Below are 27543 nucleotides of genomic sequence, written 5' to 3' on the forward strand. Positions count from 1 at the left end.
ACACACACACACACACACACCCACGCACACACACACACACACACACACACACACACACACACACACACACACACACACACACACACACACACACACACACACCTGTCCTTAATGCTGTCATGTTTCTATGTTGGTTTTGTAGTATCACCCCACATTCACCTCCTCTTCTGATGAAGAATCCAGTTGTAGATGATGCTCATTACTGGACCAGAAGGATGTTTACATGCCTGTTACATGACGTTTACATGTTACATGATGTTTACATGCCTGTTACATGACGTTATGTCATATCAGATTTCCTGAGTCACCACTCAGGAATACCCAGCAATCAAAACTCAGCTGTTATGCCCACTCTAGGCTGTAGACGCAACAGGTATAGGGAAAAGTCTACAAGACTGTAGATAACCCAGAGCCATAACTGGAGTTAATCAATCCAGAAGTCAAAACATGAAGAATAGCAATTGAATTTAGAGCTGCAAACCATAAAGCACAAACGATCAGCGAAGACCCAACCACCAATCAGAGTGGAGTGTGATCTCATCTTGTGGGCCTTGCTGGTCTTTATACCCAGAACAGCTGAGTTTGTGTAGGAACAGAAGAGCTGGGTTTGTGTAGGAACAGAACAGCTGGGTTTGTGTAGGTACAGAACAGCTGGGTTTGTGTAGGTACAGAAGAGCTGGGTTTGTGTAGGAACAGAACAGCTGGGTTTGTGTAGGTACAGAAGAGCTGGGTTTGTGTAGGAACAGAAGAGCTGGGTTTGTGTAGGAACAGAACAGCTGGGTTTGTGTAGGAACAGAAGAGCTGGGTTTGTGTAGGAACAGAACAGCTGAGTTTGTGTAGGAACAGAAGAGCTGGGTTTGTGTAGGAACAGAACAGCTGGGTTTGTGTAGGAACAGAAGAGCTGGGTTTGTGTAGGAACAGAAGAGCTGGGTTTGTGTAGGAACAGAAGAGCTGAGTTTGTGTAGGAACAGAACAGCTGGGTTTGTGTAGGAACAGAAGAGCTGGGTTTGTGTAGGAACAGAACAGCTGGGTTTGTTTAGGCAAAGAACAGCTGAGTTTGTGTAGGTACAGAAGAGCTGGGTTTGTGTAGGAACAGAACAGCTGGGTTTGTGTAGGAATAGAACAGCTGGGTTCTATTCTAGACCATCATGGTCCATAACACTGCAGTGTGACTCCAGCAGACTGGCTTTCCAAACACAGATCTGGTACTTACAGTGTCAACAGAGGACACGAGACTAAGATTCTGTAATCACTTTTACTGCAATAGAATGTCCTGTGTAAGGTAACAGACATCTGTCTATATGTCCTGGTATTCAATGTGTGATTCAACGCATGTGTGAATATGATGCGAGCACATCCAAACATCTGTAGACTCTATTAAAGACCAGTCAACATCTGTAGACTTCATTACAGACCAGTCAACATCCAAACATCTGTAGACTCCATTAAAGACATCAGTCAACATCAAAACATCTGTAGACTACATTACAGACCAGTCAACATCCAAACATCTGTAGACTCCATTCAAGACCAGTCAACATCCAAACATCTGTAGACTCTATTACAGACCTGTCAGCATCAAAACCTCCTCAAGTACCTGTCTGCTGGATACCCGGAAATCAGGTGTCTGCTGCAGCATACAAACCGTTTGAACTTCAGTCAGTTCTAATGGACAGATCTTCAGTGAATGTGTGTACGAGATGAGATGTAGGTGTTAGTGTGTATGTGTATGTATCATATAACATGTATGTATGTATGTGTGTGTGTGTGTGTGTGTGTGTGTGTGTGTGTGTGCATGTAGGTGTGAGTGTATGTGTATGTATCATATGACATGTATGTATGTATGTATGTATGTATGTATGTGTCTGTGTGTGTGCATGTAGGTGTGAGTGTATGTGTATGTATCATATGACATGTATGTATGTATGTGTCTGTGTGTGTGCATGTAGGTGTGAGTGTATATGTATGTATCATATGAGATGTTTATGATTCAAAGCTTCTCTGACTTTAAGAGGCAAAAACAGGAGACAGGAGCTAAGTAGCAGCAGCAATTGCAGCTTTGTGTGTGTGTGTGTGTGTGTGTGTGTGTGTGTGTGTGTGTGTGTGTGTGTGTGTGTGTGTGTGTGTGTGTGTACATCAGTAAGAGCTGATTCTTTTCATCATTCACTAGGTGCTGTGATTACTGATCCATCTCAGCATAACTGCAGAGTTATAAATAAACACTTTTATTCTCACACACACAGACAGACACGTGTGTGTGTGTGTGTGTGTGTGTGTGTGTGTGTGTGTGTGTGTGTGTGTGTGTGTGTGTGTGTGTGTGTGTGTGTGTGTAAATTAATTCACCACAGCCCTCCCCCAGTGCCAGATCCCTGTCACACAGCCCGTGTGCGGCGACGTCTCCACTGCCTCACACACACTCCCCTGAGGGTTGTGTATGAATGCTCCGCGTGTCTCACGCAGAGGGCAGACCTGTCACGTGTCTCACTGCAGGAGGACAGACTTGTCACGTGTCTCACTGCAGGAGGACAGACCTGTCACGTGTCTCACTGCAGGAGGTCAGACCTGTCCCGTGTCTCACTGCAAGAGGACAGACCTGTCACGTGTCTCACTGCAGGAGGGCAGACCTGTCACGTGTCTCACTGCAGAAAGGCAGACCTGTCACATGTCTCACTGCAGGAGGACAGACTTGTCACGTGTCTCACTGCAGGAGGGCAGACCTGTCACGTGTCTCACTGCAGGATGACAGACCTATCACGTGTCTCACGCAGAGGGCAGACCTGTCACGTGTCACACTGCAGGAGGGCAGACCTGTCACGTGTCACACTGCAGGATGACAGACCTGTCACGTGTCTCACGCAGAGGGCAGACCTGTCACGTGTCTCACGCAGAGGGCAGACCTGTCACGTGTCTCACTGCAGGAGGGCAGACCTGTCACGTGTCTCACTGCAGGAGGGCAGACCTGTCACGTGTCTCACGCAGAGGGCAGACCTGTCACGTGTCACACTGCAGGAGGGCAGACCTGTCACGTGTCACACTGCAGGATGACAGACCTATCACGTGTCTCACACAGAGGGCAGACCTGTCACGTCTCACACTGCAGGAGGACAGACCTGTCACGTGTCTCACGCAGAGGGCAGACCTGTCACGTGTCTCACTGCAGGAGGACAGACCTGTCACGTGTCTCACGCAGAGGGCAGACCTGTCACATGTCTCACTGCAGGAGGACAGGTCACTCCGCTTGTTTCTGAAATCAGATATAATCATCACTGGAATGTGCATGTGCCCATTTATCTTTGATTAAGCTCTGATCTTGAAATCGAATGTAAACTCTGATGTAAATTCTGATCTAAACTCTGATGTAATCCTCAATCTTAACACTGATGTAAATGAGTTAAACCCCGGTATAATAACTGATTAATGCAGTAAAGCTTAATGTCTGATAAATACAGTTATAACAATGGTATATTGTCTGATTAATACAGCTATAACACTAGAATGATGGCCTAGTGAAACCAGGTGAACACCAGTTTATAAATAGCTGTACAGTGATTGCTCTCTCCATGAGACTGAAGCCTTCTGGAACTACTGGAAAACGGATTTTCACAGTTCTTGATTCCTGAGGTTGCAGGAAGCATGAAGCATGACTTCCAGTGGTAGCTTTGAACCTCTCTACATACATGTGCATGCTGTAACTGTTACATAACAACTTTGAGTTGTTGTTCAGTCATCGTGGCCATGGCCATGGTTTGTCTTTTAAAAATTTAATTGAAATGTCTGTCCGTGTGTGCTGTCCGTGCTGTGTGTGTCTGTGTGTGCTGTATGCATGTACCTGTGTGTCTGTGTGTGCTGTATGCCTGTGTCTGTGTGTCTGTGTGTGCTGTATGCCTGTACCTGTGTGTGTCTGTGTGTGCTGTATGCCTGTACCTGTGTGTGTCTGTGTGTGCTGTATGCCTGTACCTGTGTGTCTGTGTGTACTGTATGCCTGTACCTGTGTGTGTCTGTGTGTACTGTATGCCTGTACCTGTGTGTCTGTGTGTGCTGTATGCCTGTACCTGTGTGTGTCTGTGTGTGCTGTATGCCTGTACCTGTGTGTCTGTGTGTGCTGTATGCCTGTACCTGTGTGTGTCTGTGTGTGCTGTATGCCTGTACCTGTGTGTGTCTGTGTGTGCTGTATGCCTGTACCTGTGTGTGTCTGTGTGTACTGTATGCCTGTACCTGTGTGTCTGTGTGTGCTGTATGCCTGTACCTGTGTGTGTCTGTGTGTGCTGTATGCCTGTACCTGTGTGTTTGTCCTTTGTGAGCATATTTTAGTTCTCTACTACTGTAACGTACTGATCAGGCAGACAAGGATCCAAGTGCGGATAATAGCCGCTTTTATTGAAACAGCAATTACGGAGTGATCAAACAGGCGAGTAACTCTGTTCAGGGGGTGTAGTGCAGGAGTGATGTGATCGTAGTCAGGACAGTCCAGGGTCACGCCGATGAGACAGAAGCCAGGAGGTACAAAGGGACTAGGCAGGGGACGAGGTCTAGGAGGAGAGCAGAGGTCGGTACACGGGAGAGCAGTAACACTGAGAAAACGCTTGGTATGTGGCATGGCAACAATACTTCGCAACCCGGAAGAGAGAGGAGGAAGCTTAAATAGTAGCAAAGGGGAGGGGCGATGAGCGACAGGTGAACCGCATCACACGGGTATCATGTGCTGTTCCTGACAGTACCCCCCCTCTGACGAGCGGCTCCAGCCGCAACAGATCGGTTAGACGGGGGCCGGCCACGACGCCTGGGAGCAGGGAAGTTAGGATGAGCAGCGTGGAATTCAGCGATGAGAGGAGGGTCTAGCACATCCCGTGCGGGGACCCACGCCCGTTCCTCGGGACCATAGCCCTCCCACTCAATGAGATACTGAAGCCCACCCCGACGTCGACGGGACTCCAGGATGTCCTGAATGAGGTAGGCAGGGCGACCGTCGAGCTCCAGCGGCTCTGGTGGCTTGGCGAGCGGCGTGGCAGCAGACATGGGGCTGTAAAACACAGGCTTAAGCAGTGAAACATGAAAGACAGGATGTATGCGATACTGAGGAGGGAGCTGCAATTTATAGGACACTGCATTGACTCGACTCAGGACCTTGAAGGGCCCGATGTACTTCGAGCTGAGCTTCTTACAATTCTGTCGCAGGTTCAGGTTACGGGTGGACAACCACACTCTCTGACCTGGGTGGTAGACCAGAGTGGGCAGGCGGCGACGGTCAGCATGGAGCCTCCGAGTATGCAAGGCACGGCGTAGGTGTACATGGGCCCGCTCCCATGTTCGCGCGCTGTTCTTGAACCAGTCGTCCAACGCCGGGACGTCTGATGGCGTATTGTCCCACGGAAAGAAAGCAGGTTGATAGCCATATACACATTGGAATGGGGTCATCTTGGTGGAAGAATGCATAAGTGAATTACGGGCATATTCAGCCCAGGGTAAGTACTTGCTCCAGCTGGATTGAGAGACACAGTATCGCCTTAGGAATCCCCCTATTTCCTGATTCACTCTTTCCACTTCTCCGTTAGACTGGGGGTGATACCCGGAGGTAAGGCTCACTACGACCCCGAGTAATTTGCAGAACTGTCTCCACAACTGTGAGGTGAATTGGACTCCGCGATCTGAGACAATATCTTCTGGTAACCCGAAGACGCGGAAAACGAACGTAAAAACGGCTTGGGCTGTTTCCATGGCAGTGGGCAGCCCTGGAAAGGGAATCAAGCGACACATTTTTGAGAATCTGTCAACTACGACTAAAACGACTGTATTCCCCTCGGACTTGGGCAGGTCAGTGATAAAGTCCATCGCTATGTGTGACCAGGGACGGCGTGGAATCGAGAGCGGTAACAGTTTCCCTACAGGGAGTGTTCGAGGAGTGCGACTCTTAGCGCATACGCTACACGCCAATATATAGTCCCGCACGTCGTCTTTCAGGGACGCCCACCAATACCGCCGTGACAGGAGATGTGTAGTGCGTGTGATTCCGGGGTGACCAGTACCTGCGGTATCGTGTGCAAGCTGTAGGAAGCGCCCTCTCAGCGACACAGGAACATACTGCTTTCCTTCTGGGCAGTCGTCAGGGCTGGGATCACTGTGTAGAGCGTTTTCCAATTCGCCTTGCAGGTTCCAACGAACAGCAGCCAGGAAACAGGTGCGAGGCAGTACATACTCCGGTATTTTGTCCGTGGGATCCTTTTCATGTATACGTGACAGGGCATCTGCTTTAGTGTTCTTTGAACCAGGCCGGTAGGAAACGGAGAATCGAAACCGGGAGAAGAACAATGCCCATCTGGCTTGTCGGGGATTCAGTCGTTTGGCTTCCTTCAGGTATTCCAGATTTTTATGATCTGTGTAGATGACAAACGGATGTTCAGCCCCCTCTAACCAGTGTCTCCACTGCTCTAAAGCGAGTTTTATCGCTAGAAGTTCTCGGTTACCAACGTCGTAGTTTTGTTCGGCCGGTTGTAGTTTCTTGGAGTAGAAGGCACAAGGGACCAACTTAGGGGGGTTTCCTTGGCGTTGGGAGAGAATAGCTCCCACACCCACCGCCGAGGCATCGACCTCCACCACAAAAGGGACTTGGGGATCAGGGAGATGCAGAATAGGTGCCGAGGTGAACGCCCCCTTAAGCAACGAAAATGCCCGATCAGCCTCGGGTGTCCAGTCCAGCCGCAGATGCCGCCCACCCCGAAGGAGGTTGGTGAGCGGAGTGGCCAGCGAACCAAAACCCCTGATGAAGCGGCGATAGAAGTTGGCAAACCCGATGAAACGCTGTAGTTCCTTTCTCGTCCGAGGCACAGGCCATTGCGTGACAGCCGACACCTTGTCCAGGTTCATGGAGATCTGCCCAGGGGATAAAGTGCAACCGAGGAAGGTCACGGAAGTCCGATGAAACTCGCATTTCTCCGCTTTGGCGTAGAGGCGATGCTGCCGTAGACGGGCTAGCACTGCAGTGACATGTCGGACATGTTCCGCGACGGAGGTGGAATATATTAGGATGTCGTCTATGTAAACTATGACAAACTGCCCTATCAAGTCACGGAATATGTCATCCATGAAAGCCTGGAAGACAGACGGGCTATTGGCAAGCCCATACGGCATGACGAGATACTCGTAGTGGCCTCGGGCAGTCACAAATGCAGTTTTCCATTCGTCCCCCTCACGAATGCGAATCAGGTTATATGCACTCCGCAAGTCCAACTTGGTGAACACACGTGCCTCCCTGAGGCGTTCTTGCGATGCAGAGATGAACGGAAGGGGGTACACGAACTTGGAGGTGACAGCGTTTAAGGAGCGATAGTCTATACAGGGACGCAGCCCTCCATCCTTCTTCTCTACAAAGAAGAACCCTGCAGCTACGGGTGATGTAGAGGGACGGATAAACCCCTTCTGAAGGGCCTCGTCTATATACTTTTCCATTGCCGAATCTTCAGGACGGGACAAAGGGTATGGTTTCGTTTTGCGCGGGAGTGGGGAGCCGGGCAGCAGATCAATAGCACAGTCCCCCGGTCTGTGTGGTGGCAGGTGACTTGCGCTTTCTTTACAGAAGACGTCTGCGTAATTCCGGTACTGAGCAGGAACGGCAGTTTCGAGAGGGGAATCGGGGCTTTCTATGGACGAAGACCGGAGAGGTAAGTATATGCAATGCTTGAAGCAGTGAGAACCCCATTTCGCGATTTCTCTAGTTTTCCAGGAGATATCCGGGTTATGTAGAGACAGCCAGGGAAAGCCGAGAACAACAGGATCACGGGGCGACGGCAGGAGCAGGAACTGAACAGTCTCGGTATGAAACAGACCTATCTGGAGTGTGATAGGCACCGTACACTGGGTAATCAATCCCTCACCTATAGGTTGGCCATTCAGCGCGTTAACTCGTAAGGGAGGACTGACTGACGTAGTGGGAATACGTAATCGGCGGGCCATGTCAACATCTAGGATATTACCTGCAGCCCCGGAGTCTACGAGTGCTGACAGGTGAGTGGACATGCCACCCCAGATGACTTGCACAGGCACATTCAGTTGATTGTGACGATCTAAGCAGAAAACGGGGTTGCTTATGTGTCTGCTGGTGGGGCTCTCCTCTCCAGCGCGAGCTGGGCGAACTGGGCAACGAACACGGAAGTGGCCGCTCTCACCGCAGTACAGGCAGAGGTTCTCCTGAAGACGCCGAGACCTTTCGTGCGAGGACAGCGGGGTCCTGCCTAATTGCATAGGCTCCGAACCCTCTCCTGGTGTGTTAGGCAATGGCAGGACTTGTCGATACGACGCGAAGGAGGGTGGATTCCCACAAGACGTCTGACGGTGGGCGAGTAACAGCTTGTCGACGTTCACAGCTGTTTGAATGAAGTCCGACAGCGACTGCTCTTCACTGCGACAGGCGAGCTCTACTTGCAAGTCCTGTCTTAATCCTTTACGGAACACGGTTTTGAGGGCTGGTTCGCTCCACCCGCTACCGGCAGCCAGGGTACGGAACTCTCGAGCGTAATCCGCTGCGCTACGTTGCTCTTGACGAATTTCGCACAACAGGGTGCCCACGTCTCTACCTGCTGCCGGGTGGTCGAACACCGACTTGAACAACGCAGAGAACTGCTCCTCAGAGTCGAGAGACTGGTCTTTGCTGTTCCACAGGGCGGTTCCCCAGGCACCGGCCTCTCCAGTGAGATGCGTCAATACGAAGTCTATCCTGTGCTTCTCGGTAGGGAACTGGGCAGGGTGATGCTCGAAGTACAAGGAGCATTGCATTAAAAAGTTCTGACAACGTTCCGGAGAGCCGTCATACCGCTCCGGTACTGCTACAGGAATGCAGGGAGGAAAGACGGGCGGAGCGGCGGCTACAGCAGCCTGATATTGAACTGACTGGATGGCCTGGACGTTCATAGCCACGATAAGCTGTCGAACCTCTCCTTGGAGTACGGCGATGGTATGTCCTTGCTGAGCCAGGAGTGCAGGTACGTCCGCTGGATCCGTTGTATACGGCGAAGTATTATGTAACGTACTGATCAGGCAGACAAGGATCCAAGTGCGGATAATAGCCGCTTTTATTGAAACAGCAATTACGGAGTGATCAAACAGGCGAGTAACTCTGTTCAGGGGGTGTAGTGCAGGAGTGATGTGATCGTAGTCAGGACAGTCCAGGGTCACGCCGATGAGACAGAAGCCAGGAGGTACAAAGGGACTAGGCAGGGGACGAGGTCTAGGAGGAGAGCAGAGGTCGGTACACGGGAGAGCAGTAACACTGAGAAAACGCTTGGTATGTGGCATGGCAACAATACTTCGCAACCCGGAAGAGAGAGGAGGAAGCTTAAATAGTAGCAAAGGGGAGGGGCGATGAGCGACAGGTGAACCGCATCACACGGGTATCATGTGCTGTTCCTGACAACTACACATCCTTTGCCACGCTGTGAGGTGAGCATTAGCAATATCGATTCTCCTGTGTGGCACTTCTGAAGGCCTGTCTGCAGATCCATAAGATCTAAACAAGTGAAATCAACATGAGCCTCAACTAGGGTTTCCCAACTGTGATATCAGACGTCCAGGCCCCTGGGAGACCACTGGGAGACCCCACGTTTAGCCCAATCAGCTATGTTGCCTAAGGGTTTTGCAGTTTGAATATTTTGCAGTCTGAATCTTTTGCAGTTTGAATTTTTTGCAGTCTGAATCTTTTGCAGTCTGAATCTTTAGTCAAGCTAATCCCACATAATCCCACATCTTCTACATGAAGATCACTGGGGACTTCGCAGTACAGCTGGCTTGAGAAATGCAAAGAATGGAAAGATGGTGAGAGGAAAAAACAGAAAGAGAAAGAAAGAAATGAAGAGAGTGAAAGAAAGAAATAACTCACAAATATGAAGATGTTAAATCACACATCAGCACGTTGTCAGAGGTTTACCACAGAGTACAAACCACTGCTTAACCTAAAAGAACGGAAAGGCTTGGTCATGCTTCACTAGCATCACGGGGGCACGGGTGATGAAGAACAGCATCTGACTGGCGTGAGGAAGACTACGAGCCAGAGGGCCTCCAGTGAACCTGCACATACCCAGAGGAAGCAGATACCCAGAGGAACATGTACTGATACTATTGATTCATAACTATTCCCCCTCCCATTAGTGTCTAGTACTGAGGAGAATACATGAGTGGTGATTTCTGTCTGTCATTTCAAATCCAGCGGGCTGAAGCTGAAACAGGAAAAGAAGCCTCACTGTCCAAATATTTATGCCACATACAGTACATATCTGTGCACAGAGGGTGCACTGGATTTTTGTGTAGCGTAGCCATAATAGTGAGATAGGCATGTGTAAAGTAACACTGGAGCTGATCGTAAGGGCACCTGCCTTCGGAGTTCATGACAGCACATCTGTCCAAATAGCTACAAACCCTTAAAGAACATTTGCTATCTTTCAGTGTTGTATAGCACAACCTCAGCAATAGATGTAATACTAACAAATGTAGGCCTGGCCTCCTATATACTGTGAATTCCCTGTTTTGAAAGGAAACTGATCAAGCAGACTCTCTTATTGGTCCTTACACAGTCTAATGGTAGGTCTGAAGTGAGTGTGGTTACTAGCCATAATCATCAGTGATAGGAAAGGGGCCATTTTAAATAGGTATGGAGTTTAAAAATAGCTTTCATATACTTTAAAGTCATGTTTCTTTCTGTATGTCTCCCACTACGTCAAGTGACAGATACTTAATTACAGCTTCAAAGAGCCAATCCAGTCAACTGCAGTTATGTTAAAAATGACTTGGTTTTTGGAAACGAGGCAATTCCTGGGGGCCACAGGCCTGATTCATCAGAGCTCATTTACAGGAGGGAGTCATTCATTGCTAATGTGACATAAAGCAATTATTCACACTGATTATATGGTGAATTCAGTAGAGTATCCCACAGACCTCAAGGTTGGGAGTGAACAGTCTGAATGTACTTGTTTCAGCTCTGCTGTTAGTGTGAATGTGCCCAGAGATGGACTGGGCTGATCTATGGACTGAGCTGATCTACGGACTGGGCTGATCTATGAACTGGGCTGATCTACGGACTGGGCTGATCTACGGACTGAGCTGATCTACAGGCTGGGCTGATCTATGGACTGGGCTGATCTATGGACTGGGCTGATCTACGGACTGGGCTGATCTATGGACTGGGCTGATCTACGGACTGGGCTGATATATGAACTGGGCTGATCTACGGACTGGGCTGATCTACGGACTGGGCTGATCTACGGACTGGACTGATCTATGGACTGGGCTGATCTACGGACTGGGCTGATCTACGGACTGGGCTGATCTATAGACTGGGCTGATCTATGGACTGGGCTGATCTATGGACTGGGCTGATCTATGGACTGGGCTGATCTACAGGCTGGGCTGATCTATGGACTGGGCTGATCTACAGGCTGGGCTGATCTATGGACTGGGCTGATATATGAACTGGGCTAATCTATGGACTGGGCTGATATATGGACTGGGAACACATTTGAGCCCACTTTGAGACTCTTGGCCCCTGCCTTCATTCTCTTGCTCTGTCCTCTCATTACCTCCCTCTTCATGTCTCCGTCTCCCTGAATCAGGACATAAGAGATAGAGGGACATGTCCCATTCCACAACCAACATGGGGTGCTGAGGTCACTTAACAATATCACATAAGCCATTGCTGTAAAGGGTCTGAGGCGAGTGTTGAGTCTTGTTTGTTTGGACTCTGTGATTAACACCATCACTCACTAACGTTCTGTTTCCTGCTGCCTGTGGAACATGCCCTGTAAATGAACACTCCCACGGTGTTAATCTGTGAATGAACACTCACACTGTGTTCGTCTGTGAATGAACACTCACACTGTGTTAATCTGTGAATGAACACTCACACTGTGTGTTCGTCTGTGAATGAACACTCACACTGTGTTCATCTGTGAATGAACACTCACACACTGTGTTCGTCTGTGAATGAACACTCACACTGTGTTCATCTGTGAATGAACACTCACACTGTATTCGTCTGTGAATGAACACTCACTGTGTGTTCATTTGTGAATGAACACTCACACTGTGTTCATCTGTGAATGAACACTCACACTGTGTTCATCTGTGAATGAACACTCACCACTGTGTGTTCGTCTGTGAATGAACACTCACACTGTGTTCGTCTGTGAATGAACACTCACACTGTGTTCGTCTGTGAATGAACACTCACACTGTGTGTTCATCTGTGAATGAACACTCACACTGTGTTCGTCTGTGAATGAACACTCACTGTGTGTTCATTTGTGAATGAACACTCACACTGTGTTCATCTGTGAATGAACACTCACACTGTGTTCATCTGTGAATGAACACTCACCACTGTGTGTTCATTTGTGAATGAACACTCACACTGTGTTCATCTGTGAATGAACACTCACACTGTGTTCATCTGTGAATGAACACTAACACTGTGTTCATCTGTGAATGAACACTCACACTGTGTTCATCTGTGAATGAACACTCACCACTCTGTGTTCATTTGTGAATGAACACTCACACTGTGTTCGTCTGTGAATGAACACTAACACTGTGTGTTCATCTGTGAATGAACACTCACACTGTGTTCGTCTGTGAATGAACACTCACACTGTGTTCATCTGTGAATGAACACTCACACTGTGTGTTCGTCTGCCTCTCTCTGTGGTCATTAGCATACAGACCTCTCCTCAAAAAAAATTATTTTTCTTTACACTGTAACGAGACTGACAGGGAAAAGCTCAGAGGAGCAGAATTATGATGCTTTGTTCTGTAATCTTCACCCTTTTTTCAGAAAGCATAATGGCCTGTTTTAAATTATGAATCTAAAATGTCTCCAGTAAAAGTTACTTGTAATGTCATTGAAGTATTTGACAGGACTTCTTCTTACAGTGTAGATGTGTTCTTGAAGTATACTTCAAAGTTCAATGCATCATCAGTGTTTAGCAGTACACAGGGAACATTTCACACTAGACTTACCCTAACCCTGACTTACCCTAACCCAGACTTACCCTAACCCTGACTTACCCTAACCCAGACTTACTCTAACTCTGACTTACCCTAACCCAGACTTACCCTAACTCTGACTTATCCTAACCCAGACTTACCCTAACTCTGACTTATCCTAACCCAGACTTACACTAACCCTTACTTACCCTAACCCAGACTTACCCTAACCCTGACTTACCCTAACCCTGGCTTACCCTAACCCTGACTTACCCTAACTCTGACTTATCCTAACCCTTACTTACACTAACCCAGACTTATCAGACTTCCCATTACCCTGACTTCCCCTAACCTAGACTTCAACTACCTCACCAGGTCTGCATCATTTAACTTCAGGAACTGTGTCTAAACACTGTCACTACGTCATCATCTGCCTGTCATCATCGTCTGCCTGTTATTAAAACAGCTTTTAAATGCCAATTCAGGATTTAGCTCAGGTGTCTCAGCAGTTCTAGAGATGAGTAGCTCTGTCTTCTGTGTGGAGCAGAACACCCATTCCTCTTTGTGTGTGGCGTTTTTGTCTGGTGGACATCTCTGTCCTCTCCTGGACACATCTCTGCTTGGTTTTGTGAGTTTCTCTTGTTGTTCTTTTGTGCCCCTGGGGAGGACTGACCAGCATTCTTCACACCACCAGCGCACAGGCAGTTGCAGACACGGACAGCAGAACAGATTGAGAGCATTGCACAGGCGCAGTATAGAGAATCCTCTCTTCAGCTCTTGTGGGTGGAAAGGCAGGAATTAGGCCGTCATGTAAAAGTGAGATACGGATCTCTTTAATGTAGGTACACTGAAGGAGCCACACTTCATTAACTCACACTGCGTTGTGTGAGGTCAAAGGTTATTAAGAACATAAGGGCCTACATGTTATTAAGAACATAAAGCTTCATTGATGCAGTGCAACATGACGGAATATTAAAAAGATTCCATCTGAGGTTCACACTTTAATATTCTTGCCCTCTGCCCTCCCACTCTTTCTCCATCCCTCTTTCACTCCTCATTCTTTCACCCCCTCCCTTTCTCCTCTCCATCTCCCTCTATCTCTCTCTACATCTTTGCTTTTCCCTTTGTAATGTTTTCATTTCTGCAGCTCATACCGTCTGGATAAGTCAAGCAGTGATGTGGTTAAGTACCTCACCAACTTTGCTTCAGACTTAAGGTGAGTATGAACACACACACACACACACACACACACACACACACACACACACACATACACACATACGCGCACACATACACACACACGCATACACACACACACACACACATACACACATACGCGCACACATACACGCACACACATACACACACGCGCACACATACACACACGCATACACACACACACACACACACACACACACACACACACACACACACACACACACACACACATACACACATACGCGCACACATACACGCACACACATACACACACGCGCACACATACACACACGCATACACACACACACACACACACACACACACACACACACACACAGTCACATGCTCTACAAAGTCACATTCATAAGGGCTGACTCAGAGTTCCTCGTGCTACTGGTGCTCATTTAAGCACAGATACGGATAATTAACTCAGTCCTGCAGGTCCTCCAGGTGTTCCCTGTTACCTAGGATACAGATCCAATGAGATACCTGCTCAGTTTCCTACCAGTAACTACAAAACCCAGGACTAAATGTAGCCAAATTCAATAGCCAAATTTGATTACTCCTGTTTTAGAGAGTAATACAGACATTCTTGGCAGAGATGGATTATGTAAACATACAACACACACTCTAAACACACCCACAGAGGTCAGTGATGGACAGGTCCTTCCTCTCCTCACAAACTGCTTGGCAATTTTTACTTTTTACTGGCTATAATATTAGTGATGTTATAAGTAGAACAAAACCTGATGTATTTATTAGTATGTCACAGTGAACATTTCTCAGTGAAGAAATCTGGAGACCTGCAGAAGGTTGAGTGGAGTCATAGCTAGCCAGTGTGTTCCCCAGAGACATCGGGAGGAGTGAGACATAGAGAGGAGTGAGACATCGGGAGGAGTGAAACATAGGGAGGAGTGAGATATCAGGAGGAGTGAGATATCAGGAGGAGTGATACATAGGGAGGAGTGAGATATCAGGAGGAGTGAGACATAGGGAGGAGTGAGACATAGGGAGGAGTGAGATATCAGGAGGAGTGAGACATAGGGAGGAGTGAGATATCAGGAGGACTGAGACATAGGGAGGAGTGAGACATAGGGAGGAGTGAGATATCAGGAGGACTGAGACATAGGGAGGAGTGAGACATAGGGAGGAGTGAGATATCAGGAGGACTGAGACATAGGGAGGAGTGAGCATTATTCCACAACACTCCTCTCTCCTTTATTTATCCTGAAATACATATATACCTACAGCGTGAGTGCTGCTTAACAGGTCCTTGAGCTGCTCATGAACAGCAATTTTACACCAGTGCTGTTGTGACACGGATTAAATATTATATATCACATATCACATGTGGCCTCCACAGTCTGTACTTCAGGTCTATATCACACGTGGCCCACACAGCCTGTACTTCAGGTCTATATCACATGTGGCCTCCACAGCCTGTACTTCAGGTCTATATCACACGTGGCCCACACAGCCTGTACTTCAGGTCTATATCACATGTGGCTCACACAGCCTGTACTTCAGGTCTATATCACATGTGGCCTCCACAGCCTGTACTTCAGGTCTATATCACATGTGGCCTCCACAGGCTATACTTCAGGTCTATATCACATGTGGCCTCCACAGCCTGTAATTCAGGTCTATATCACATGTGGCCTCCACAGCCTGTACTTCAGGTCTATATCACATGTGGCCTTCACAGCCTGTACTTCAGGTCTATATCACATGTGGCCTTCACAGCCTGTACTTCAGGTCTATATCACACATGGCCACAGTCTGTACTTCAGGTCTATATCACATGTGGCCAACACAGTCTGTGCTTCAGGTCTATATCACATGTGGCCTCCACAGCCTGTACTTCAGGTCTATATCACACATGGCCACAGCCTGTACTTCAGGTCTATATCACATGTCGCTGACAGTCTGTACTTCAGGTCTATATCACATGTGGCCTCCACAGCCTGTACTTCAGGTCTATATCACATGTGGCCTCCACAGCCTATACTTCAGATCTATATCACATGTGGCCTACACAGTCTGTACTTCAGGTCTATATCACATGTGGCCTTCACAGCCTGTACTTCAGGTCTATATCACATGTGGCCTACACAGTCTGTACTTCAGGTCTATATCACATGTTACCTTCACAGCCTGTACTTCAGGTCTATATCACATGTGGCCTTCACAGCCTGTACTTCAGGTCTATATCACATGTGGCCTTCACAGCCTGTACTTCAGGTCTATATCACACATGGCCACAGTCTGTACTTCAGGTCTATATCACACGTGGCCTCCACAGTCTGTACTTCAGGTCTGTACTTCTTTTTGCTAACAGTTGGACTATAAGAAGGATGAAAAACAGAACAAATACATATAAACATTTGAATTAAATTGGACAGGGTGCATAAGGTGCAAATGATGGATCAAGCTTATTCTGGACGGCTATAGTCAGATATGGAGATTGGTCAGCAGTATTGACCGTGCTTTCTCAGCCTCTCTCTTTCTCTCACTCTCTCTTTCTCTCACTCTCTCTTTCTCTCCGTATCTCACTCTCTCTTTCTCTGTGTCTCAGCATGCTTGGCCCCTGATCTGCATTTTCCTTATTTCCTCATTGATTGGATGTTTCAGCACAATGACCAATCAATGGCTGTTTTTAGATCAGTGTTGAACACATCAGTGATTTGATGAGGCTGGTGGGAGAGACCACTGCTGTCATGGCGATAGCCTGGGATGATGCTACAGTAGATTTACTCTGACACTGGAGATTGTGACCTGTTGCATCTGAGCTGTTATACGTTTGGGTACCAGTGGCCTTAATATACTATGCACAGTGAATCATTCATGATGTAATGTACTGTATTTTCCATGTGGCCTGAACAGTTAAATGTCTATAGGCCCTGTGGAATCTACACAGGTTTAGGTAGGATGGGGCTATCATCCCAAGGTCATGGGTTTGAATCCAGGCTCTTTGTAAGGAGTTCCTACGAGGAGGCAGACACAGTTGCAGGAGAGAGTGGGTTTTATTCACAGGGAGGACAGATCCTTCTATATTAGCCTCTTTGTTTTGAATTTTGCTGACACAGAGGACATGAGAACAAGGCATAATACTGAGAATAAACAGTCCAGCCCTGCAACCTAGAAGAACACTCAGACACCAGGGAGATTAAACTCTACACTCGCTAGACAAACAAGGCAAGACTAACTGAGCACACAAACTCAAACAATAAGTGGGAGCAATACATATACAAAACACCTGACAATACCAAAACATGACAAGGGTTTATAGCACAGGGAACACGGAGCAGAGAACACAGAGACCACCATGAAGCACAGAACACCCAGAACATCAACACAGTCAAGCAAAACACATGGAACAACAGACAGTCAGGAACACAGAAGTTGGGTGACCTAAGTGAGTAAAAAGACCAAAACACTTCGCTTACAAAACTCCACACTTTGACCACGACCTCCACCAAAGACTAGCAACTGGGAAACTAGGAACAGCTGAAACAAAACTGGGAGCACAGGGACATGAACAAGATGAAAGAGCACGTAGAAAGAACACAATGACGAGCTGACATAAGGAGGAGGGGCTACATGGGACACATGGATAAGATTGGCAGGTGGGGCGGAGCCAAACGTGCCACTCTGCCATGCAGGGCAAAAAGCCCCTAACACTCTCAGCTCCAGAGGCTGGACATCAGCTGACCCTCTCTGGACATCAGCTGACCCTCTCTGGACATCAGCTGACCTGCTCTCTGACCTGCACATTCCATCTGGTTTAAAATGATGGTTTGATATTTATTCTTCAATTTTTTCTGTTCCTCCACTCACAGCAATTCTCTCCTTCTCTTCCTTTCTCTTCCCCTTTTCTCTCCTCCCCTCTCCTCCCCTCTCCTCTCTCTCCTCTCTCTCTCTCTCTCTCTCTCTCTCTCTCTCTCTCTCTCTCTCTCTCTCTCTCTCTCTCTCTCTCTCTCTCTCTCTCTCTCCTCTCCCTCTATTCAGTCAGAGCTACCATCTGCAGACGTCGAGGGACATTCACCCCAGCATCATGCTGGAACCCTCACCCAACTACAACTCACCTAAGTTCCGCTCTCGGAACCAGAGCTACATGAGAGCAGTCAGCACCCTAAGCCAGGCCAGCTGTGTTAGCCAGGTGAGATAGGTGAACCACGACACCTGTCAGCCAGGTGAGACAGGTGAACCGCACCAGCTGTGTTAGCCAGGTGAGACAGTTGAACCATGACACCTGTCAGCCAGGTGAGACAGGTGACACATGCCAGCTGTGTCAGCCAGGTGAGACAGGTCAACCACGCCAGCTGTTAACCAGGTGAGACAGGTGAACCACACAAGCTGTTAACCAGGTGATACAGGTAAATCACACCCAGCTGTTAACCAGGTGAGACAGGTGAACCGGGCCAGATGTGTCAACCACGTGTGGCTCTACAACCTGACACTCCTGGACACATGTAACTTATTTATGTTACGCTGGACATAAAGGTCTCGGAGAAGCAGTTCAATAAAATTTGAAAATATTACTAATGTGTTCTTAGGGTTTGCATATAGGTGGAGTTTCTTTACAGTCTTTGCTTGACTTGTTCTTGAGTCAGAGTGTGTTCAAGTAGCCTTTCCATAAGCATTTTATTTGCTTTTATGGATTCCTGCATAACTTGCGCAGTGATTGAAGAGATTTCATCCTTGAGCTTTAATACGTGTTGTAGTGCTGAGACAAAGAGACTGTGTGTGTGCTTTACTGGAGAGTTTTACAGTAATGGTCTTTCCACAGCATTTAGTCACCAGGGTGTTCTGGTCTTTTCATGTTAACTGTGATCTATCCACCTTTAAAATATAAATCCCATTCTTGGATCATAATGATTTTGTAGCAAGTTGTAAATATATATTTCATTGTTCATTTTATTCGTTTTGTCTCACTACTCTGCTTTTCATCAGATGTTTTCCCGCTGTAGTTCTTAAATGATATGAACAGGATGGCAGTCTGATCTGATTACCAAATGTGAACTTGTAGGCAAGGATGGGGGTGTAGGTGGAGGTGTGGGTGGAGGTGGAGATGGGGGGGGGCGGGGGGGGGGGGGGGTGAAAGGCACCTGTCAATCTGGTTTGGCTTAACTAAACTCACCACGCTTTGTCTCCCATTATGTTTACATAATGAAGTTCATGGCACAGGAAATGAGTTTGTTTTGAACTGCCCGCCCTCACTCCCCTCCCCAGCCCATATCTTCTGGAAGCTTCCATTGAGTTACGCAGTTCTCCGTCTCTTCTGGGGACCCTGACTGCCCACGGTGACTGGCTGCCAGGCGAAGCTGCAGTGGGTGGAGTAGGTGGATGTGTGGTGGGATGGTGCTCACAGCTCTTCAAACAGAAGCTACATAGAAAATAGTATAGAACTGTTCTTTACTCAAAGCTGTCTCGGGTCTTGTAAAGAAAGGTCAAAAAGGGGAATACCGGAACAGGGAGACAGCAAGGATGAAGGGGGAGGGGGGGTGAAAGAGAGGGGGAGATGACAAACAGCTCCCCGAGGGTCCAACCATGCCCTGTAATCTGTAGCCCCTCCCCTTCCTGCACAGGTGAGTGAGGCGGAGCTGAACGGCCAGTTTGAGTCGGTGTGCGAGTCCGTGTTCAGCGAGGTGGAGTCCCAGGCCATGGAGGCTCTGGACCTGCCCGGATGCTTCCGCACACGCAGCCACAGCTATCTGCGCGCCATCCAGGCCGGATACTCGCAGGACGACGACTGCGTCCCCTCCGTCACGTCCTCCACCGTCACCTCCACAGTCAGGTCCACCGCTGGTGAGTTGCCTGGCAACACGCCACCTTTATGACTGCGCTGCCGAAGTCGGCCATTGGGCTAGTTGAGTACTGCTACAAAAAGGGGCTTTGAAATAATAACCACCTTTGCCTCCTCAAAGTGAACAATAACTTAGTTTAATTCATGGCTAAACCTGGGCTGATTGTGGTGCTGTTGTGCCTGTTTTTGCATGTGCTCGGTATGCTGTCTTGATTTCAGCACCATGGTCAGTGAGTGAGAAATGACCCAACCAACAGTCGCCTTAATTATTCTGCAACAGGAAAGAGCTTTATTTAAAACCCAAAAAAATGGCAATCACTAGCAAGCTGAGTGCATGGAAGGCCATGAGTACAATTGCACTAAACCTCGGCCCCTTGTGAACTCATAGCAGTAAAGTCGTGAGTTGCTCTTTGATTTGGGATAGTAAATGGGTCTGCCTTTGAAATCCTGTCTTTTCAGTGGTCCTATCTATTCAGTGGTGTGTGGATACCTTTGTACTGTGGCATGGCATGTGTGCATGCATGCTGCTTCTAAGCAAAATGGCTGTTGTGTCTGCCTGCATCGTAAGCCAACAGGTAAGTGACCGTGTGCCTTAGAGAGTTAGGCTATGAACCCTATTGAATTCAGACTCTCAGGGGAAAGAAAAACAAACAGTGAGAAATGGTGAAAAGTGAACCATCCGATTTTATTTTTCTTTTCTGATCGAGGAAATGGTCTTTTATATTCTTCCACTGTGTGAATTCTTCAGATTTTTAATCTGAATCTCCACTTTATCCTGTTTTCTACCTCAGTTGCCATGGTGCGAGGTCAAGGAGCAGGTAGGGTGGGGTTGGGCGGCCATGGCAGCAGTGAGTCGGAGTTTAAAGCCGTCTTGAAACGTTCCTCGCTCCGATGCTCCTCGCTGGGCAGTCATCGCGTCCCTCCCGGATTTTGTCTTTTTTTTCCGTCTCTGTCCCTCTCTCTATCTCTTTCTCCCTGTGTCTTTCCTCCTCTGTGATGTGCAGCTGTTCTCAAAACCATTTCAGTGTTGAGTTCTCTCTCCCACAGGACTTGTGGCTGCCAGTGCTCGCAAACATTTTTGAGTTTTCAGAGACCGTTAAAGGCGAAAGGCATAACATGATGCAAGAGAATTGGGGGACATTAGGAGCATCGTTAGGAGACCCGCTCGGACTCCGCTGGCCTGCAGTTTTGGCCGTTTAGGGTGCGGACGCAGGGCTAGGGGCCGCTGGAGACACTCTTGTAGACGTGCTGTGGTATGGTTACACTGCCTTCTCACAGAAATTTATTAGCAGTTAACTTAGTAACTGAATCACCCTGGCTTCCCCGCAAAAGGCTAATAAATCAATCAACCAGTAAACAAAAACACTTGACTTTGTGTGTCAAGGGGATATTTGAAAACCCTTCGCTTTTCCATTCGGTTAGTACTGGTCAGTTTTTGTTTAGTTTTTGTTGTTGTTGTTGTTGTTTGTTTTTGTTTTTTGTTTTGCTTTTTTTTGTTTTTTGATGGGTCTGTGTGGGCCTTTTCATGTTCAATAGGGTTCATGCCTGCTCTGCTGAGACACACAGAGACACTGGTTTGACAGCTTTTGCCTCTTTTCAATGCACAAAGCACAGGGCTTCTGCTGATTATACACACAGAGACATGGTGGTTATTATCCTTCCCAGGTTCCCCTGGGGCAGAATTCTCTGTTTTGTGCTTGGAAAGAGGAGAAAACTACAGGAAAATAAATGGTGGAGTGAGAAGGCAGAGTAACAACATGAAACAAACGCAAGATAATGTGAGTCAAAATAAGCCTATTTGCCTATAATACCTTCAAATGAGCATCTTCCATCACCCAGCACTGAAAACGCATGGACACATAATGCAGCTTTGCTGCACACCAAACAAAATTGACTCAATTTGCATCATCTGACAGTGCTGAGAAAAGTCGAACATGCCATTGGTAAAAATGGGGGTGTGTTGAGAAAAAAAAAGACTTGATTGGCGCACAGCAATTGCTTTAAAATTGAAAGGCAAATTAAATTCTGTAATTCTGAACTGGCAAATGATGTTCAGCAAGTTGGGGCCATTTCAGCCCAGCTAACGTGGCAAGAGGTCTTCTTTCCACAAAGGTAATATAAACTCGGAATTGATTTATAGCTTTGTTTGGCTCACCTGTTTGTTTCAGGCACTGTAGTGAAAGCTTGGAAAGTGCATCACAGTATCTCCAGCTGCCCCTTCCTGTAAGCTCGTCACACACTCTCCCGCTTGTTTGTATTTGTCTTCCAGAGGGAAATGAAGTGCTGGAGGGCACTGGTTTGCTTAATGAGGACAATTTCCCCAACAAAGAGGCAGACATGACCTCCACAGCCCGGAGGAATGTGACTCGTCCCAGGAGAGAAGATGAATCGCGGGGTGCGTACGGTAATCGCTCCTCCACCATGGGTTTCCCTTTGCCCCCACCAAAAACCAGCACCCCCGCCAGGCCGAGGCCAGTTCAGTCGAGTGTGCAAGAGACTGCCGACCTGGCCCTAGCCATTAGCCAGCAGTGGAAGGAGGACGTTTCAGCCATGCGGAAGGAGCTAGCTGACCTTAGGCGGGACCTATGCACGGAACTCCGTGCCTTCAACAGCAACTTCTCTACATTTACGCAACGCTACAATACCTGGTCACCAAGTTGGACGAAAGAGACCCAGCACTCTTCAGCTCACATATCCGTGAGCACCCAGGCTGGGGGCAGGAGCTTAGTGAGACAAAACACAGCAGATGCAGCTGTGAACTGCCCTTCACCTGTGGACCCAAATGTCCTATCCATGCAGTCTCCAGAACCTTTGGATCCAAACATCCTGCATGTCTCCACTCCCAGACTTTTGTTCCAAACAGACCCAAACTCCCTGTTAGCAGAAATTGATGATCCGACATTTGCTAACTTGACTCCTCCAGAACCTGTGGACCTGTCATCTCTCTGCTGGCCTGAACTTGATCCAGATCCCATGACACCTCCAGACCCACCTGACCCAGAACTACCTTTAGATCCTCAGTATTTTTTGAATGAACCTTCTCCAGAAAGAGTGGATTCAATTGTACTAGATTTTACAAACTTGGAACCTGTGAACCTGGCTAACTTACACTGGCCAAAATTGGATCCAGAAAACATAAGCCCAACTGATCCAACTTCTCCTCAAGAGTTTCTGGACCCAACCATTCAGCATCCCTCTGTTCAAGAGTCTTTAGAAGAGACCAATCCAAGCCCACCATCCCCAGGAGTGGGTATACTGTCTGAGCAGTGGCATCCAACCGGAGGGTCTGTCAGCCCAATTGTACTGATAGAGCCAGTACATGAAAGTATGGATCCAAATGCGAGAGACTATGGCATTCTCGAACAAGTTGATTCCATTGTCTTGAGTCCACTGACCCCAGAATCAATGGATCTTAATGACTTGAAGTGGCCCAGTTTAGAGTCGTTGGACCTTGGATTGCCAAGTCCGGGATTTGCAGATCTCCCCGATCCTCCATCTCCAGACATAATTGACTATGAAGATGCACCTGGCAATGAAGTTGAAGAACCACCTTTTCCAGAGCTACTGGACACAATTTTCTTACAGCCAGCAACTCCAGAGCCAGATGATCCAGATGTGTCAAACCCACAGACTCCAGAACCCATGTCTCCACCATTTCAGAGTCCAACAACATTTGAGCAAGAGGCTCACTCTGTTGTTTTGTGGTCAAAGAGAGAAACTATAAAGCGGTCAGTCTCTCTCCATGAGGAATGTCTGGATGTAACTATGCTAAGCTGGCCAGAAATGGATCCTGAAATTCTAAGCCCATTAGAACCAAGCTTTATGGACCCAGGTATTCTGTACCCAGCCGATTTGGCCCCTCTTGAGAGCGGTGCAGTGAAATCTCCAGAATCTGATCCTTCAGATCTAGATGAGCAGTATGCTGACGATTCAGCTGCATTTGATCAGGTTACAGCATATCCACTCAAGCAAGACACTCTCGACTCTGTCACCATCGACCTCCTGGAGTCAGAGACACTCTTCTCCGCCATTTTGTGCTCAGTTGAACCAGATGTTTATGATTTAGAGACTACGGCTTTAGACGAAGGGCCAGAAATACAGGAACCAGGCAGCAGTTCTCCGGCAACTATAGACCCAGCAACTGTACACCCGTTTAACTTATCTCTTCTAGAAATACAGGCCGCTTTAGATGTATCTAAAAGAGAGACAGCTGATAATGGATCACCAATGGGAACAGTGGCCTCCAGTAGCCCGTCTTTGTCTTGCAGAGATTTCCTGTGGATTAGATGGCAGCGGCGAGCAAGAGGACGCATGCCGATGTCCAGGAGTGCCAGTATGGAGATCTACCACAAGACATACTCCAATAACTCAGAGATGTCATATATGTCTCTGTCTCTATGAACACGTTGACGAGCATACGAGGACACACAGGATGCGTAATGGGACTGTGACGTCACGAGACCAGAGCAAAAGAGTGTGCGGTAATGTAGCAAAATGTTTACAGGTGTGTCTGTGTGAGTGTTTGAGTGAGCGAGAGAGAGAATCTCATAGAAAGAGAGAGACAAGGAACAGTCAGGGAGGTTTCGGTGTATTAGCAAAGCTTTGTTCAGCCCTGATAAGCCTCTCAAAGAGGTCGTAGCTAAAAGCAGCTCCATGTCGACGTCCACACTGCATTAGTGTCCCTAAGACCCCCAGCACTTATTCAACACTGAGCAGAAATGACTCACACATGAACCAAAGTTTCATTTGATCAGAAACTTTCCCTGCATCACGTTAAGCCTGTTTAGTTTTCCCAACCATACACAAATGTATTTTGGGCCATACTGTGATTGTGCTAGCTGCAGAAGAGAACTTTCTGACAAGAAACTCTAAGATGGCACTCTAAAACTTTGACAGCTTTTGTCTTTGACAATTTATTAGAACCTTCTTTTGGTGGTGAAACATTAACTCAGACTGCAGAAACAGAATGTTTTAAAAAGGCTTTCATCCGAATGGCTTTTGATAGGATGAGAACTGAACTCTGACCAAAGACCGCTGAAGTCTGGAACAGATCTCTGATACATTTTGTGGGTTTTGATCAGCATTTTCTCTGTATATGAACTAAAGATTGTTTCTTTGAGATTCGATAGAAGTCAAACTATCTGCCAGGCTGGTATAACGAAATGTATGAAAATAATGTTACAGGTTAATAAATGACAAGTCTTAGTCTTCAAAGCCAAAGTCTTGCAATTAAACAAGCAACTGTGAAATGTTTGAAGACACATCGAGGTGAACAGCTGTATTTTGCACAGAGTAGTGTGACATTTTGAATGCATTGTGTACTTTGCTATTCCCTATATACAACACTCACACAGAAATGTACATCCCTGCACATATATACAATCATGCATATATACTGTAAATACATGAAATAATATAGACTGGAAAAACTAAGTTGAGTCTTGCATCAGAAAACACCATATTTAAAATCGATATTGCGTAATTTATTGTGAATATACAGCTTACCCTGTTTTTTTCTGCAGCAGCCTAAATAATATATGACTGTGGTGAATTTGTATGAGGAGAGAAGGTTTTGTTTTAGGTTATGTTAACAGGTATCAAAATGAAGTGCGCCATTTTGCTCCAGTCATGTGGGAACAGGGTTGGCGAAATGTAAACACTAGAAAGGAGATGGGAAAGAACAGCGACACGTTTGTGATACGAATAATCTGTTCATGTTAAATGTTACTGGCTTGTATGTGTCACTCAAAAGTAATATGAAAGTTGGTAAAGTAACAGTGTTTATGCTAGAATGTTTAATTAATATGTTTTTTACTTGTATAGTACAGTTTGTGTATGCTGAAATCAAACAGTTCTTTATCACGTCAAAAACGTGAACTTAAATTAGCTTAGTAATTTTTTTTCTAAAAATAGTAGATGCTTAAATTTGACATTGTTTTAATGTAATATAGTGACTACACTGTTGTATAAGAGATTAATACAGATGGTCCTGGCAGCATATTGGTTCAAATATTGGAACTGTTTTGGGCCCTGTGTATTTGGACTGTTTACTAAGGGGAAAGGAATGAGTTATTTCACATTGTTAGTTAGCCAGACACCTGACTAACAGTGATAGCACATGCTGATGGAACAAGACCAGTACAGAAACCAGAAAGTTTAAATGTCCGTTATGATATAAAATATCGCTGCTCTTCCTCTGAGCATGTGTGTTCTCCTGAAGGGAATATCTCCAGTCCAGTTTGATTTGCTTAATTTATGCAACCCCTGTACACGTGATCTCTGGGAATGGGCCCAGATCCATCAATTTCTGATCAATACAAGAAATAAGATTGATCAATTAATAAAATTGTGCAGATATTATTCAGGAAAATAAAATATCTTACACTATATCAGCAAATGTCAGTAGTGACTTTCAGCTCATTTGAAATGTGATCAACCTCGAGCTTCGCGGCCACGTCAGTCCTGCAGTAGAGACTCATGGTTCTGTTGAACATCTCCTCATTGTTTTGGAGTTTTCCAGCAATTAATAAGTGGGTTAGATGTGCACGTTTGGAGCTCACCCACTGGTGCTTACATGTACAGGAACGTGCTGTACGGTAGCGTTCAAAACGGAAAAATACGAAACCAACATACTGCCTGTTCAGTGTTCCGTGCTATCATAGTGAGTCAATATATATATTTCCTGATAGGAAGGACTCAAGGGGCCCTTGAACATTCGGAGGTGTATATCTTGTAATCTAGGGGCCCTGTCCCTCCTTATGAGCTTGATGATAATATTGACGTTCTTCATTTTCCTGGCTGCGTATACATGGTGTGCCTTTTTTTCTTTACATTTTTATTTTCTTTCTTTTCTTACTCGTGAAACTTGTGACTTTGAGGGTGTGCTTCGTTCTCTTTCTTTAGAACATCCTGCCTCAATACTGTAGAATCACTGTGAGACCTCAGCATCCAGCACTTCAGTCTCCACTGTTTGTTAACGAACTATCATTTAAAATTGTAAATTTGAAATGAATTGATTTTCATGGTTACGTGTCTATCTATCTGTCTATTTAGAAATAAACAGCCTTTCTTAAGAAGTATGAGAATCTACGCTGAACGGGTTACGCTTTCTTATCTATTTCGTTTTTTTTTCCTCATGGCTGTCTCTTTGTATCTGGCACTCTGACAGTTTCTTTGATATTACTCTAAATGTATTCTGGATGATGTGTTATCACTGAATGTTACTAATTTAAATACATAATAAAATTCAGCACTTTTCCAACAGAACTGCTATTGTGCAAACACATAGCTGTGCCCTCTCTGGATTTGCGTGGTAACTGCACATTTTGGTTTCTGCGATGCAAACGCATTTCCAAGGTCTTGCGCTGTTTCCCTACACAGCCAGAGGTGGTGTGTGTAGGGCCAGGTGAGGTGGTAAGTCCCACAAGATGCAGGCCATGACTCCTGTCATTGAATCTGTAATAGCGCCCTCTGTGGGGAGAACACTGTCATTGAATCTGTAATAGCGCCCTCTGTGGGGAGAACACTGTCATTGTTCAGTGCACTGCAGCCAGTTCAAT

The 27543-nt window shown here is 46.8% G+C and overlaps 1 protein-coding gene and 1 long non-coding RNA gene across 6 annotated transcripts in view; both read left to right on the top strand.

Annotated features, from left to right (window-relative positions):
• Positions 1–27543, top strand: part of dlgap2a (discs, large (Drosophila) homolog-associated protein 2a) — a 160190-nt gene that overhangs the window by 79303 nt on the left and 53344 nt on the right. For 2 of the 3 annotated variants that reach the window (XR_013121775.1, XM_076977577.1), the window contains exons 4-6: positions 14108–14176; positions 18187–18337; positions 19767–19986. Coding sequence is in view for 2 of the 3 variants with exons in the window: in XM_076977577.1 (XP_076833692.1) it covers positions 14108–14176; positions 18187–18337; positions 19767–19986 (440 nt within the window). In the remaining variant the exon portion in view is untranslated. Of the gene's footprint in view, positions 1–14107; positions 14177–18186; positions 18338–19766; positions 19987–22253; positions 27107–27543 lie in introns of those variants that run through there. The other variant, XM_076977576.1, reaches the window with a different exon arrangement.
• Positions 4850–8243, top strand: LOC143480099 (uncharacterized). 3 transcript variants are annotated; one of them, XR_013121777.1, is made up of 5 exons: positions 5585–6175; positions 6252–6351; positions 7571–7807; positions 7875–7998; positions 8112–8243. It is a non-coding gene; the product is annotated as an uncharacterized LOC143480099 (long non-coding RNA). The 3 variants fall into 3 exon arrangements; XR_013121778.1 differs by lacking the exons at positions 5585–6175; positions 6252–6351 and adding an exon at positions 4850–4950; XR_013121776.1 differs by having other exon boundaries at positions 5585–6351.

The sequence above is a fragment of the Brachyhypopomus gauderio genome, chromosome 17 (genome assembly GCF_052324685.1).
Source record: "Brachyhypopomus gauderio isolate BG-103 chromosome 17, BGAUD_0.2, whole genome shotgun sequence".
Lineage (NCBI taxonomy): Eukaryota > Metazoa > Chordata > Actinopteri > Gymnotiformes > Hypopomidae > Brachyhypopomus > Brachyhypopomus gauderio.